Source organism: Tauraco erythrolophus, chromosome 1, assembly GCF_009769465.1.
Source record: "Tauraco erythrolophus isolate bTauEry1 chromosome 1, bTauEry1.pri, whole genome shotgun sequence".
In the NCBI taxonomy this organism is placed as follows: Eukaryota; Metazoa; Chordata; class Aves; order Musophagiformes; family Musophagidae; genus Tauraco; species Tauraco erythrolophus.
Window position 1 is genome coordinate 47,209,563 of NC_141465.1, and position 16,777 is coordinate 47,226,339.

Consider the following 16,777-nt stretch of genomic DNA (forward strand, 5'->3'; position numbering starts at 1 on the left):
AGAGTGAGTCATAGGCTTAATGAAGTGGTCTGGGAGGTCATCTTCCTCTTTGAGACACTTGAAATGAAAAGAGCAATTGGTCAAGTAAGTCAAAGTCAAGGGAAATCTCTGAAATCACTATCCCAACCACGAGTTGTTATAAAGAGCTTTGGCACTAATTTTGATAATTGTTGATCTTCTCCTAAAAGTTGCAAGTAGCAACTGCAAGCGGCCAGTACAGTATTGCCCATAATGACACTGCTGTTGTCAGTGTTGTGGGTCAGGTGGAAACAGGTATGGCAGAGGAGCGATGAAGAGGAAAGTTCACTCTTGTGAAGATGCAGTGGCCAGGGGGCTGTGCTTCTGGGAGTGGAAACATGAGTGTGTGCTGTGACAGATCTTCTTCGGTAGCCTTCACCGAAGAAAGCATTCACAGGTAGTGTGAGCACAGCTGTATGATAACGTTTCACTTTCCTCACTAGCTACTGCAACTCCTCCCCACGCTCTTCCTTTAGCTTCTCTTCATCCACATGCCCTAAAGTTCAGCAGCTGGAGGCTATGGCCTGGCGCTGTTGGAAGTCCTCCTCCTCATGAGCGCGGCTGTCCTGCACGCAGGAGCGCTACGTTGAGGTCCCGAGGCAGCTGCTCTGTGAGTTTGCTCCCAACCCGGCAGTGATACAGTCACATCGGTGTGGCATTCACCTCCCCTAGGTAGTCCCCCCGAGGTGAGTTCTTCATAATTACGTCTCCACGATTATTTCCTTCTCCGGTGCGGCAGTAGGGAGGCACACATTGCCCCAAACAGCGCGGAAGGAGTCGTGCGTTACATTCTGCCACCGTATGCCTGGTCCATGTGAAAAGCCCAGAATGACAGGGAGAGGGAGGGCAGGAAAAGGACCCAAAGGTGTGTTCCTTCAACACCTCCTGCTTGACACTTGAGCCCTGGTTTTACGATGGTCAAGTGTCACAGGAGACCGAGTTACAGGGTGAATCAAACTCTATATTTAGGAAGAACAACTGGAAGCTATGACAGGAATTCCCTTTTACACTTCGCTTCTCAGCCGAGTCCCACTCCAGCCTGCAGCAGCTCTCAGTGCCGTCCGGGCTGAAAGCATCAGAGCTATTTCAGACACATTAAAAGGACCACAGTCAATACCTCAGCTGGTAGAAGACGGTACCTCTTTCAGCATCGAAAGGAGGTGCACATACTCACCTGACGGTTTGGAGCTTCTCTTATATAAGTAAATAAGTAAGCTAATTTTGGAGGGGTCAATTAAAAACTTGACAGACGCTTATGAAAACTCTTTAATAACTGCTGTGAGGTGACTACGGTAGTTGTGGGTTTCTGCTTATTTTAATGTCTCGTGCAGCATATCAGCGTATTCGGAGCAGATCGTTATAGTTATTGCTTCATAGTCTGTGGGGATCTTTAAAGATTTAGAACAGAAAGTCACTTAAATACCTAGCGAAGCCTAACTGTGTATTAGCTCAAATACTGTAGTACATAGGTACAGGCTTATTGTTTTCTGTATGTTTGTTATAGCTGGTGAATTATTACATGGGGGTTTTGGTGGTAAGAGAGGTGTTCTTTCACTGTGAGCTTAACAGGTAACTGCAGCGGAGACAACTGCCTTACAGAAAACGTTTGCCTAGAGCACGTAGTAAGTTTTTGTGTAACAGACTGGAAGCTGCAAAGCGTGGGGAGGATTCCTCCTCTTTCTTTGTACTAGCTGGGTCTCACAGTAGCGTAGTTCCTGTCAAAACCTTTTAATAAGATAATACACTGCAGTTCTGGGTCCAAAATGCCTGTTGTGCTTGATGCCGCGCGCGTGGCGGGGGGAAAGGACGGCTTCCAGCTGGGGCGAGGAAAGGGCTCTTTCTCTTGTCCGTGTGCTACTGTACATCTCTTGTGCCGATCACAAAAGATGGTATTATGATATCTCATCGCATTTAAAGCAAATTGAATCAGTCAGCTCATTATCTTGCCACAGCACTGTCAGAAGTTATTTTTAGCAGAGGGGCAGAAGATAAGTCCTTTGTTTTTCAAAGCTTCTTTTCAGAACACTGAATTATTTCACTGTGGTAGCCCTGTGTTTCACAAGTAGTCCTGTTCACGGGTGCTTTCACTGCGAAGCAAGGGAGTTTGCAGGGGAAGTCTGGCATGAAACAGCTCCAGACTGAACTAACATTGCCGTTGCTTTTTAAGTTTGGCTCAGCATGCAGCCCATAAAAGGTAAAAGGTAAGAGGTGGGGAGGCCAAAAAGGCACCAGGGAATACAGGCTGCTTGCATCTGTTTTTCTCTGGCTGCGTAAATGTGAAATCCTGCCATGGAAATGAGGGTGAAGAGTGATTTTTTTCAAGATCGCAGAGCCAATTGGAGTGCCAGAAATAACTTAACACAATCAGTGCAGCACTCTTGACTCTCTGAGATGCATGGCAAAAGAACAAAGGAATTCATAAAAATGAACTAACCACTTCAGTAATCGATGTGTCTGTAATCTAAGGTTTATTTTCCTGTGGTTGATGGTCAGTATTGCTCTGGAGGGAAGCTCAGGGAAGGGAGGGAAGGGGAGAGAGCCAGAGAAGATTGCCTATTTTTACTCAGTAGCATGCTGTTGTCCTGATTTCTCTGGCGGTAATGAGGACAGCATGAACTGGTAGGAAAATCACCTCCTCCAAAAGCAGTCCTACACAATTGTATCATGCACCCGTCTTTAGGAACCGGTGTCTGATTGCAGTCATTTCAAATGCAGACTTGTTGTGAACCCAGAGCTCCTCACTGAGGAGCACTGTTGCTGTGCTTGTTTTAAAGTCCAGATTCAGTGTAACTCCTTGCCCCTTTAGCTCAAGGTGGCCCAAGAAGTGTGTATCCATGTTTTTGCAATGCACAGGCACACAAAACGAAGTACATCTTAGCTTGAATTTCTTTGTGACAGTGTTTAAAAAGTAGATCCATGGTGTTTTAAAATGGTTTATGTTAATTTCCTGTGCTTTTGTTTCCATTTTTCATTCTGATCATAAAGAGGATATGATAAGAAACAGTAATTAAATTTTTCCGTATTATGAGTCCTATCTTTCCAATAAACTGAGAGATTGATTTGTTTATCTTTGGAATACAACCACTGGTTAACAGCACAGTCATTTCTATGCATAGTAAAGATTTTCAAAAAGGAAAGAGAGCCAGTGCAGTAAATCCTTTTGGCTTTTCAAAATCTGTGCAAATTTTGTCATGAACTTCAGGGGCTGAGATTTCATCCCCCAAAGTAAACTCTAAAGATTTTTAAGCTATTTCTGGTTTTAAGATTGTAAATGTAAATGTGAAACCACAATATAAAACTCACTGGAAGCATGCTGGTTTTATTTTTTGTGGTGGGAATTTTTTGCTGATTTACTAATTTAGCGGAAACAATTCAAACCGGAAGCAATGTGGGAAGATGACGTCCTCTGACTTAAGGCTATGTGTTGGTTTGGACAGCACTCTACAGCTGAGAGTGCGATCAGAGAGAGATCTCTAATGGCAGGTCATTTTTCCTTTAAGTTCTGCTCAGCATTATACACAGATTTAAAACTAATGTGAGAATATGCAAAAGCAAGTCTTCCATGCAGCTCCAGTGATACTATTTCAGGCTGATATTCCAGGCTGAAGCCAACCTACAACTGATCTATACTTTTCTTTGGTACTGTCTCCACGTGACAGTTGTACTCTTTGGAGTACCAATGCCTTTGACTCTTGATTTCTCAGTATATTTCTACTATTCTCTCCTATGTTATTTATTACTTTTCTCAACACTTTTCTTCTCATCTCAGGTTAAATATAGTAGCCAAAATATGCTGTAGTTTGGATGTAATCAATGAGTTCTCTGGTAAACTCATTTTTCACCTTTTAGTATTATTATCTCATTTTGCATTGTAATGATTAAATAACCAGACTTCGATGAAGGACTAGCCCAGTTAAAAATCTTAATTCTCAGTGGAAGAATAAGAGGCTGAGACGATATTTCAATTCATCTGATAACAAAACTTCTTGCTTGGGTGGGGTTTTTGTTTGTTTGTTTGTTTTTTGTTTTTATCTTTTGACTTCGGTGAATTTCCCTTTATTATTGCATATTCATACTATATCCGTCCATATTTCTCTGCCTGCCTAAATTATATGGAAAACTCTGTTCTTTTTTGTCTTATTGTTAAAGAAAATTGATGAATATTTATGATCTAAAACTTTGAAGAGAGGTTACTTTGTGCCCTAGCAATTGTCAAAGAGAACTTTACAGTTTGACCATCTTGATAATTTTCAGTCTATAGGCATTAAAGATTTGCAAGGATTTGTAAGTCAGAAAATGGTTATGTCTGCATTTATCAATGTTTTGTAGCAAGTTATGCTTTATTTGAAAGAAGGTTTAAACTGAGAGTTCTAATAATTCCCATGTACATACTTTGACAGAGATAATCATACATTGTTTATCCTCAAACGCTTCCCTTAATTCTTGCTCATTTTGCAATGCTGTTAAGGTTTGAGAGATTCCTTATCTCTACTCATTATTGTTTTTAATGTGAAAGAGATAGCTCTATTTGTGGCTATGAAAGATTAATTGGAGAAGCTCAGGTGTTCTGTCTCCTTCTGATACTCAGAAGGAATAACTAAGCAACTCTGAAACTGAGACGGAAACAGGAGCTGGGCAGATGAAATAGATGCCTGTCAAGAGGCAGCATGGGTTAAGTTCTAGCTTATCTCCCTTAGCTATCAGAATGTTAGAGCCTGTAACACTTTCCCATTTTGCTTGCAGGGATAAGCCTCTGTCTTAAAAATGTCAAAACAGCCAGCGTCACATGTCAAAGCCATTCAGGTAAGAGACAGTATTTATATTTCTAATATAATATAATATAATAATAAATCTCAACCTCTGTTGCTTGGCAAACTGCATTTTTCCTCAGACAAAACACCACAGGAGTGCTAACTGGGGATTACTCTTTTAAGGCGAAAAGCTTGGTAAATATGAAAGCCCTGAAAAAGTTTGACCTGAAGAGCATCTTATGATCTAAGCTGATAAAAAACTAGATAAGATAGGTTGGTTAATCACTCGCTTGCGTGGTCTTTTCAGTGTTAGGTTATGCCTGTTGGTGGATCAGCTAGGCAAAACACAGTGATATATCTGCATAACTGATCAGCACTATGAGTGAAACTAATTCTTGCAACTATTAGATTTTCTACAGAGTTAATATAATGCTGGAAGAATTATAGACTAAAAAGGTGGCATAGGTATTGTAAAGTTTTTCTTGTCTGCATTCCTTTAGGAAAAAACCTCACAACTTCCAATATGTATTAAAGAAGACAAACATAAAAGCTAAAATAGAATGAGAAAAATATTGATGTTTTCATTTAAAAAATTCTTGTATGTTACATACCTCCTCAAATGACATATGCTCATAAAGATGAAGTTGATTGTTACATCCTTGTAACAGAAACAGCTGGAGAATTATCCCAACATCATCATGAAAGAGCATCATAAAGAATCTGTTTAGCTCATGCCCTCATTGATTCTTGTCAAAAGGCCAAAATACCTCCCAAACTGCCCGAACTGCAGAAGTTTTTTATGGATTTTTCATACAGAATTTTCATGTATTTTGTAAAATGCACTTGCAATGAAATTTTACCATGAGTTCAGGTTCTCTTGAAATTACATAAGAAACACAAGATGGAATTTCTAAAGCCTGATCTGTCCTCTGAATTCCCAAGATAATACTAACTCAATGGATTGGAGTATCAAGAAAATTAATTACCCGGTGGCTAGACAGCGTACTGAAGTTGCAAGGTATTGTAAAAATGTTAACTCTTTTTATCAGCATCAACTCTACTGGAACAGGCATGTAAAGTACTATACTCTAATTCGGTTGATATTAGCAGAAGTTTGCCATTGATTTCCCTCAGTTCAAATTTTCGTCTTTCTTTTACAGTGACTACGGATGCGTTTGTATGATTAATGAAAAAATATAGGTAATTTATAGCTCAAAAGTATTTACATTTTACATTTAAACTCTGTAGGCACATATGAGCATTTTTAAGGAATTAATTTGGTTTACTTTTTTCCTTAAAGTAAAGAAGTAGTTATAGACTTTTTATTTTTATGATGACTTTCCAACTTCTAAATGTAAAAAAATGCTTCTAGTTTGTCTATTTAAAAAGTGCATTAAGTTTAAGCACTACGTTCAGTATTTAAAAAAACTTTAGTTTTGCAAAGGCAATTTGGATCATGAGAAAAATTACGTACAAACTTTAAATAAATCTATTAAACATTGTGTCAAATGGTGCTCCAGCAGGGACACTTGCACTTGAATTGATGCCTATTACATTTTGAGCACTCTAAGACCCGTGACTTAAAATGTCACATTACTTTTATACGTTGTGATTCATATATTATGATTCTTTGCTATTCTGTGCTATTATAGTAGGACTAACATTGCTTGGAGAATATACATCATGCTGCAGCAATGGAAACAATGACACTTTACTGACTGAAGTATTTCATGGTACTCCATGTCAGAAGTGGCTTCTTTCTGACCATATGAGATGTACACTAAAATCTTCACTTGCCAACAGCCACTAAATACAAATGTGGGGCGGTTAAAGGTAGAAATTAGTTCTCAAGAGTAGTTTGGAGCAATAGAGGACCAAAGTGGTTCCCAAGGGTAGTTCGGGGTGATAGAGGACCAAAGTAGTGTTAATTCCTGGTAACATTTGATGCTGACCTCCCCCTTTCAGTGTGTAAAAGGTTGTGTACAGCTCTGTCTGACCACCTATTCTACCTACAAACACCACTCTTGGCTTTCCCCAGAGGTATGGTTGAGGGGTTTCCTATTTATTTTCTGAATTACATTCAGTTTTATCTGTAGTCCCTCTTTTTTTTTTTTTTTTTAACATGTATGTGTTTATACAGAAGTGGCTTTCCAGCTTATTCAGTCATCCTTCTGGACAGCTAGGAATGGCTGTGATGCTGTGGAGATCTTACCTTTAACAGTCCTTGACTCATGCAGGGCTGCTGATAATTCAAGACCCAATAGTTCCTGATCTGGATGCCCTGTCTCTAGCAAACAGAAAAAAGAACGCAAACACATCTCTAAACACCAGTTTGACTGAGTTGAACCAGCAACATATGTTGTATGTCATGCTTACAGATATTTCTCCTTCTGTCTATTTAGGAAACCTTAGTCCAGTACATCAGTACACGTACCTACTTGTGAAAACTGCGATGACATCCAAAATATGATAGGCACTTTCCAAAAACAAAGTAAGGTGCATACCCAATAGTACTAATAATTAGTATGCTTAAAAATAATAATCACAACTAGAAAGTCTATCATCTGAAGCAATTTTAATTTAGGATTTCAGGAGTTTGGAACAAAAAACATCCTGTTTAGCATTTCACTTGATGGGGAGCAGGCGAGGATGAGATCACTGAGGCTCATATGTGAGTCCCAGCGACAGGTGACAAGAGCCCTGAAATGTGTTCTAAAAACAAAATTACAAACTTGTGCTGATCGCAGCACAGCACAGTCCTTGCAGAGCTACCCTGACGTGCAGAATTGGGTCCACTCATTACATGGCTGCTCATTCATGGGAAGGGACCAGCATTGGGTTAAGAGGGAGATTTACAGCTTGGGGGTCTTGGTACCTCTGGTCAGGAGCTGTTTGGAAATCAGTCATGCTTTCATTTCATACTAGAAATATTTTAATTTATAGTATGTGTTATCAGATCCAGGCAGTGTTAAACTATGTCTTAAAGGCTGCTCATTTCACCAAGCTAATATTTCATGTCTGTGTACATCTTGTCCAAACTCCGAGGTAAATGCACTTATTGCAGATGAAATGGTTCAAACCGCTTCCGTGTGACACAGATTACCGTGAAAATGCTGAAGCAGACCAAAGACAGGTTTATTTAATTCAATTAGCAGTCTAGCACTTAGTAGTTAATTTTTGTTTCCTGAACCATTTTCAGTTACAGTTGGCCTGTCAATCACAGCAGGAAGTGCAAGGACTGGCTATCAGAATTCCCGTGCTGTAGTATGGCCTAGGTGGCCGTGGAAGGCTGGCTTCTGCTCTTACTGACTCTGAGGGGGAGGAATGCCCAAGTTCAAAATGAGCACCAAAAGAAGAGATAACTTATTTTTCAACTCTACAAACTTGTATGACCGCGCTAGCTGTAGAGTGCGAAGAAGTTTCACATTCCAAAAAAAGAAGCTGCCTGGAGGTACTGGAGACTGGTGAGGGAGATGCTTAAAATTAAAAACAGCAAAGCTGTTTTTTTCCACTCCCAAATGAAATAATGGGTTAAGTAGTGTGAGGCTGAAAATGTCCTGTCTTCTGGGAACTTAGGAAGTGCAGACGAAAGGTTTCACAATATCTAAACTGATGCTTAGTGAAAAAGCACTATGAAATGAATACCCAGTTGTCTATAAAGACATTTGCCAGCCCCACTGAAACGGCAGCATCACCTTGCATAAATGAAATAAAGGGAAACAGATACATATAATACAGGCAAAGGTGCTTATTTCTTGGCAAATGGTTTCTTAATTTGCTCGACGTTTGATTGCAGCTGTCAGAACAGTTGTTATTACTGAAAACAGTGGGCTGTTTTCCTGTGGTTGCCCAACCTGGGGCACGATATGCAAGACCACAATTTGAGTGGAAGAATGAGATTATTCATCTTCATTTAATGCAAATCAGTCAGATGGTAAACTATAGTATCACAGCTTGCTATTGGAAGGTCCTCCATTTCTACTCCATAACATTACCCATTCATCCCCTGATTTTACCAGTGGGAGTCATGATGTTTTGACGATATTTCCTAGGAGCAGCTTCTCTTCTGAGATCACGAGATTAAGAATAGCAATCATTTAGTTGATCATGCCATTTGACTTTTAACATAATCCAGACTGGATCACATTGAGAAATAGATACTTTTTAGCTTCTGTTTCCTAAACAATATTTTCTGCCATTCTTTTCTCAAAAACCTTCGCTTCTAAGGTATCTGTTATAACCTCCATTTATGCTATGGCTACTGACTTTCTGCCACAGATAAAAAGCCAGACTGATGCAGTTCTGTGTGTTCATTCTGGAGGGAGTTTGCTAAAGCCAGGGGCTAGTGTTCTGTCTGGCGTTGGAGCCGGCTCAGCCTGCTTCGACCCATGAGCCCCGGCTGCAGCCAGGGCTGAGGTGGCTGGGCAAAACCCAGCCAGGGCTGGAGGATCAAAAAGCCTTTTCTCATAGATCTTCTTTGCAAGCAAGAGGCCTATTTCTAGGACTAAGGAATTACATCCACAGTTTGTAGCACCCATGGGTAAATTTTGTTGGTAAAATCACATTTTAGACACTCGTGGCTTAAGTTGGCTCAGGGTGGGATTTCCTTCTTAACTACCTGTGGCTGAATGAGGTGGTGTCACTTGGGGAGGGAGAGTGGTCCAGTGGTTTGGGTGATTTCCACTTAAATCCTGATTCTGGCTCTCACTTTTTGTTTGACCTTGACCAAATCGAAACAGACCCAGATGCCTAAAGACACTTTGGTGTTTACTACTCATTTGTTTAAAGTCCAATGAAATCAGGGAGCATTAGACCAAAATGCAGAACTTCAAAAGCTTTCCAGGTAGCTTTGGTTTTTCACTTTCCATCTTTAAAATGGAGATGAAAGCACTTCTCTTTCCCATGGGAGTCGTGTGATGGTGCATACATTGAAGGCATAAGTGCTCGGAAACCTCAGTAATGTCTATATTCTTTTCCCATCCCTTCTGAATTTTGCCATGTGCCAACTGCATGTCTATTTATCAGTCACTATCATATGCATCATAATTTCCTTCTCACAGGCTAATATTAACATCCCAATGGGAGCATTTCGACCTGGTGCAGGCCACCCTCACAAAAGAAAAGAACTTACACCTGAAGAAGTGGAGGAGGTAAGGAAAAAAAGAGGCTTCTTTTTTTTTTTTTCCAGAAGAATCTCTGCCATTGGTGGAAGAAAGCCTTTTAATGAATCTTATAGCACCATATACCAATCTTAGGTATCAGTTGAACATACACTGATCATTCATGGAAATAACTGACCACCTACTAAACACTTCATATATATATTGCTCTGTTTTGGATGACAAGGTGCACCTATAGGAATTTAAACTGTTTCAAGGGTGTATAGGTCTGCTTCAACAGCAGGATGATATCTGCTGTCAGGAAAGACAGCCAGGATTTCACCAGCAGTATTTATCTACATGGGAGTTAATGGAATACAGCAGGAAAAGTTATAGCAAGACTTTGGAAGAATGTACTACCACCTGCTGCCCGTGACGTGATTCATTGTTATAGCATAAGAATACTGAAACAGGTATTCAAACCTGGCATTTTTTTGAATATTTACCAACAAGGAGAAATTGAATGTGAAGACTATACATTTGCAAATTAAAACCAGAAATTGTGAACTCATTTCCCTGCATAGGGATGAAAATACTCCATTTTAGATTGAATTCTGTGTTTTCATGCTTGTCTGTTACAGGGAGTATTTAACACTGAGTTTTGAATATGAAGTCTAGTTTACACCTTAACTAGCACTGATCACAAAGTTTGTGATTAAACATATAGGTTTCATATTTCTGGAAGATATTAAAACCTCTTATTTACCATGAACTTATAGGACAAGGGGCAATGGCTTTAAACTGAAAGAGGGTTCAATTAGATACAGGAAGAAATTTTTTACAATGAAGGCAGTGAAGCACTGGAACAGGTTGCCCAGAGAAGTTGTGGATGCCCCATCTCTGGAGGTGTTCAAGGCCAGGTTGGATGGGGCTTTGACCAACCTGATGTAGTGGAAGCTGTCCCTGCTCATGGCAGGGGGGCTGGAACTAAATGATCTTTGAGGTCCTTTCTAACCCAAACCATTCTATGATTCTGTGAGTCTATAACTAAAACTAACAGTGGAGAACAAGGTAGTGGGAGACTCCAAACAAGAAAAAAGCACAAGTAAAGGTGAATGCTTATGGCTTCCTGGCCAGTCTGGATTTATAATCCCCAGCTGAGAACTGGTCCTGCTGGGCCAGAGCTGCAGATGTTCCCGAGAGCCAAAGGCAGGAAAGGCTCAAATCGACCCCATACAGCCAGGCTGCCTCCAGCAGGAGTCAGCCAGGTGGACTTGCTGCCATGCAGGGTGAAGCAAAGCCGTTGTGGTTGGAGGGAGTCTTGCCCTCATGCAGAGCAGAGCCCTGAGGACCAGGAGGGAAGTGGATAACCACTTCTCTCCATGCATGTAGTGGCATTAATGGCGATTCAGCCCCAAACAAGAAGCAGTCAGATTAGTTCTGGACGGATCATCAGCTCCTTCTGACCTGGTACAGACACTTAAAATGGTCGAGTTTAGTTACACAACATCTAATTCTCTTTTTTTCTGTCCAAATCAGACAGATTTTTTTCTGAATTTCTACATATTTCATAGAAACAGTGGGCTGTTTACAGAGAACTTTCCTGAAGAAATCAAACGCAGGCTGACTTCACTCTTCTTAAAAAGATTTTAAAAAAACAAAACCAAACATACAAAGTGACCTTGAATGCATATTGTGGCTTTCTCCCCTGGAAAGAAATCAAAGCATATTCTCTCTGCAGTAATTAAACTGGTGAAGGAGTGCATGCTATTAAGCAGAAACTAATATAGCATGTGTGAATTCTGGTTGTATCTGAGAAATAAAATAAATGACTAGTGCTGATAATTAGGTTTGGTTGGGTAATTGAATATTGCTTTGCTTCTCAGTTATGTGAATACTATATATGAGACAGACATTATGGAATGGAAGTTCTTGGCCCTGTTTTTATAGCCAATATGCAATCAAAGCAATAGAATTAAAGACTACAGAAACAGATCTTGTAATAGGAATAGAATAAAAACATTACCAGTGGACTTATCTTTTCCGCTTTCTCATCTTGTTAAGTTTTGCAAAACAGCTTGCCATCAGCTTTAGACAAATACAACATTTGCTAACAGTGCTTAGCGTTTTTCACTGTATTTTAAAACCTTGGCAAAGGAGATAAGGGAAATATGGGTCTTACTCAAAGGGATGGTGGAGTTAGAAGGGAACGCGTATTTTTGAAGGTTGATGGAGCGGACATGTTAACATGCAAAAGAGATGGGTGGTGGGAATTTCAGAAAATAACTCTTCTTCAGTCAGAGCATTTCCATGCGTGTATTTGTTAACTCTTGTCATATATCTAAGTCACTCTTCAGGCTTCCTTCAATAAAACTGAAGGCCAAGGTCTGATCTCAGCTGTGCATTGCACACAGAGTGGGTGATATAGGGAGGGATGCAGTCATAAATAACACACACCTGAGATTAAAAGGAAAGCTAACATCATTTTATGGAGCACAAAGTCTCCAAAACATGGTCAAAGTTTGTACCCTTTTTACTACAAGGAGGAATGGTATTGTAGATGACTTGAAACAGTAATTTTAACATGGTATCTGCTATGGGGGTTTGAGGGTTTGTAGTTTTTCCTAATTATTTAGATTAGGTAGCTGTGCAAGAAAACTGTCAAAGGAAACAATACAAGCTCATGGCATCTTTGATTACCGACACAATTTTGTGCATCCCTTCAAACACCTTCTGTATCATTTTACTTACTCTTCTGCTGTGCTTTGCTACTGTTCCAGGTTGTTAGATTGGTAAGCTAGATATTGGACAGTATACATAGTAGCTGGGGCTGGACTATTGAATTGGGTGTTAAACGACCAAAGCAGAAACAATAGTATGATGTTATTAGTATTGTCTTATATTAACTAATAGCATATTAGCTAAAAAGTAATAAAAGATAATACAACTTTACTAAGCCAAGCAATATAATTGTTGCTTCAGTTTTCTTATATACGGTCATCTCTAGAAAGTTTGTAAAGATCAGATAAGAAGAAAATGTCAGTTTTCTAAAATTCCTCCTTTTTTTTGCTACTTGACATTGCAAAAAGTCTGCTTCCAGATTAGCATGTAGTCCATTAATTAACAGAAAAAAGAGGGGTTTACTGACCAATAATATGTGACAGACAACTTTGGAATTTAAAAAATGAAGTGAAATATTAAGAATCGATTGTTCACAGTCAATACACCTTTCCAAAAAGTGTGGCTAATGATTCTAAATACTTAATTAACTCCAAAAAGCCCATTCCAAGAGGACATTCACAAAGTAAGCAAAAAAGAAAAAAATAATTTAATTATGAAATTATTTGCAGTAAAATATCAATTCATCTCTAAACCTACATGTCTCTCCCTGTGTGCAAGCTTTATAAAATGCAGAACAGGCTGAAATAACCTTAAACTCCCTACTGGAAAACTACTCCTTCAAAACATTGCTCAGACTAGAATAGAAATTGTCTAAAATGCATACTTTACCTCACCTAGCAGCAATAGTACAGTCGAGGAGGTACTAAGGGCTGAAATACTGTGATCTGTTGGGAAATTAGCTGAGATGCTCACTATTGTGTAAGTGCTGTTATTTACCCTGTATTTTCACAGTGTCCTCAAAATAGCCATCAGGCACTACCCTAATTCAAACATAAAATGACAAAAACCCTTCTGGTCTTACAACTGAGGTTAAGAAAAATTAAACATCAACTCAAGCTGAGCTTGGATGGAGCATTTGGGGTCCATAACCTACTAATGTTGCTCTTCTCCGGAGCTGCAGAAGTACATGATGTTTTTTTTCCCGAATTGTCCAGCAACTATGAAACTATGACAGAAATTAGAAGATAAATTCTGCTTTTTTTCCCTAAAATATGAAGGACCTGGGAGTTGCCTTTCATGGTCCATTCAGTTAATTTTCCGCTAATGGTCTGACACTGTAAATTTTTACTCATTTACCAAAAGATCCACGTTCCTCTGCACTGAGCACCTTCTTTGTTTTTCCAGAATGTTTTTAGGCAATTCAGACAACAACCAACAAAATAATCCATCTCTTCCTGCCCCTCCCCCACAATTTCCATTTGGATTGTATTTAGTATAAAAACATCCTTTCCTGTTTCTCAAATAACTGACCTATGCTCATGCTCAAGATTCCTATTGTGGTAAGGTCACTGATGTCCTTTTGCGCAGAGTGTTCCTGCTTCAACAGAGGAGGAGAAAGAGAAGAAACATCTCCCAGGAGCTAAGAAACTTCCAGGTCCTGCTGTCAATTTGTCAGAGATTCAAAACATAAAGAGTGAGCTGAAATTTGTCCCCAAAGCTGAACAGTAGCTGGAACAAGCAGGTGAGTAAAGGAGAGTTTTTTTGCATGGCTCTAGGAGAAGCAGGCTGATCCAGAAACTTCTTTGTGTCAAAAGATGGCTTTCCAATTACTTCAAAGGACCTGGAATCACAACCCATATTTCAAACACAAAATTTAAGAAGAAAAGGTCATAATCCTTGGAATTCTGTTATTTCAAACACATGAATGTAGGAGACTATATCAGATGATATATGGCACCCATCAACTGGCCTAACAAAAAGTGTATTCGGCTATTCAGAATATTAAAGCCAGCCTAAAAATATCAGCTTCTTGCTTTGCAAGCACAAGTTCTGGTTTTATAGAATGTAGGACTTGTATTTGTACACACCAGCAACAAATAAGCATATTACAAATAAATTTATTGCAGTATGGACAAGTAGGTCAAAATTTTTAAAAAGCTCCTTTGGAACTTTAGATATCTGATACTATTTTATTTCTGTAATTCAAAAAGACATGCTAATAGCTCCATGTATTTGCTCACACAAATGTACCCAATGTCACTTGTGGCAGCCAAGGACTTGCTATATGTCTGTGCGGGGCTAGGAAATGTGATATAGGACCTTGGGGAGATTTGTGCTCCTCTGGAGTGGCAGGTGGAGACCAGACAGGGACCTTCAGGCACTGCAGACAGCACCAGACACCTATAGGTTGAGCCACTGGTCATCTTATTTTGCTCAATGTCTGAATGTAGGTCAGTGATGAGTGGTGTCCCTGAGGGGTCTGTACTGGGAGCAGTACTGTTTAATATCTTCATCTATGACATAGACAGTGGGATCAAGTTCACTCTCAACAAGTTTGCAGATGACACCAGGCTGAGTGGTGCAGTTGACACACCTGGAGGACAGGATGACATCCAGAGGGACCTGGACAAGCTCAAGAAGTAGGCCCATGTGAACATCATGAGGTTCAACAAGGCCAAGTGCAAGGTCCTGCACGTGGGTCAGGGCAACCCCTGGTATCAATACAGACTGGAGGATCAAGGGATTGAAAGCAGCCCTGAGGAGAAGGACTTGGGGTGGATGAAAAGCTGGACATGGCCTGGCAATGTGCTTTTGCAGCCCAGAATGTCAACCGTATCCTGGGCTGCATCCAAAGATGCGTGTCCAGCAGGTTGAGGGAGGGAATTCTGCCCCTCTACTCTGCCCTCCTGAGATCCCACCTGGAATACTGCATTCAGCTCTGAGGTCCCCAACACAAGAAGGACATGGAGCTGTTGGAGCGGGTCCAGAGGAGGGGCACAAAAATGATTCGAGGGCTGGAGCACCTCTCCTATGAAGACAGGCTGAGACAGCCTGGAGAAGAGAAGGCTCCAGTGAGACCTTATTGCAGCCTTTCAATACTTAAAGGGGACTTATAAGAAAGATGGGGACAGACTTTTTACAAGGGTGTGTAGTGATAGGACAAGGGGCAATGGCTTTAAACTGAAAGAGGGCAGATTTAGATTAGATGTAAGGAAGAAATTTTTTCCGTTGAGGGTGGTGAGGCACTGGAACAGATTGCCCAGAGAAATTGTGGATGCCCCACCCCTGAAGTGTTCAAGGCCAGGTTAGATGAGGCTTTGGGCAACCTGGTGTAGTGGAGGATTTCTCTGCCCATGGCATGGGGTTGGAACTAGATGATCTTTAAGGTCCCTTCCAACACTAACCATTCTATGATTCTATGATTCTATGATTTAAAGTAAAAGAGAGTAGATTCAGACTAGGTGTAAGGAAGATATATTTTACAATGAAGGTAGTGGAACACTGGAACAGGTTGCCCAGAGAGGTGGCAGATGCCTCATCTGTGGAAACATTCAAGATCAGGTTGGACGGGGATCTGAGCAACCTGATCTAGTTGAAGATGTCCCTGCTCACTGTAGGGAGAGTTGGACTAGATGACCTTTAAAGGTCTCTTTCAACCCAAACTATTCTACGATTTTATGATTATTTTGTTTAAAAGGAAATATTCAGCACTTCAACACAGATTTCAGAATCGTTTCCATCTGATTTCAAACAAGGCCCATAAGCCTTTGTTGTTCTACATTCTGAGCCTAGAAGAAATTAATGATCATTTCTGTCTGTGAAATTATTATCTGATTCTCTTTGAAAAGCCTGAGTCAGTAAAGATGCATCAGGCAGTTACAATGAAAATTCAGCTGTACAGGGAAGTTTCAATACAGAAACCCTGCCTACAGTAAGAAAAAGGTAGTTGTGTCACAGAGTAGTGATCTGAATTCCCAATTGTGCCTATTGACACAAGTCCTTTTTATCATGAGGAGAGGCAGACGAGCTAAGCTGAGTAGGTGAGCGTCATCTGGAATTTACTGCACTGAAACGTAAATGAAGAACAGAAGGAAACAGAAAGAAAGGGACAAGGGTTCTGGGAACACAGAAGCACTATGGACCAGGAATTTTGAAATAAATGGCATACAATCTGAGTGAATCGCCCCAATACACGCTGCAACATTAACATATTTTTGCGTACAGCATAAATATGCCATTTAGAAGGAGAAAGTATTAGTTTTTTCTTGCTTATACCCTGCTGTGTCA

The 16,777-nt window shown here is 40.1% G+C and overlaps 1 protein-coding gene across 1 annotated transcript; it reads left to right on the forward strand.

The window, feature by feature from the left end:
* The first annotated feature begins 4,782 nt into the window (after positions 1-4,782).
* On the forward strand, positions 4,783-14,218 carry SMPX (small muscle protein X-linked). Its single transcript, XM_009980700.2, has 3 exons — positions 4,783-4,821; positions 9,830-9,919; positions 14,078-14,218. The coding sequence occupies exons 1-3, from the start codon at positions 4,783-4,785 to the stop codon at positions 14,216-14,218; spliced, it is 270 nt and encodes an 89-aa protein (XP_009979002.1).
* The last annotated feature ends 2,559 nt before the right edge of the window (positions 14,219-16,777 follow it).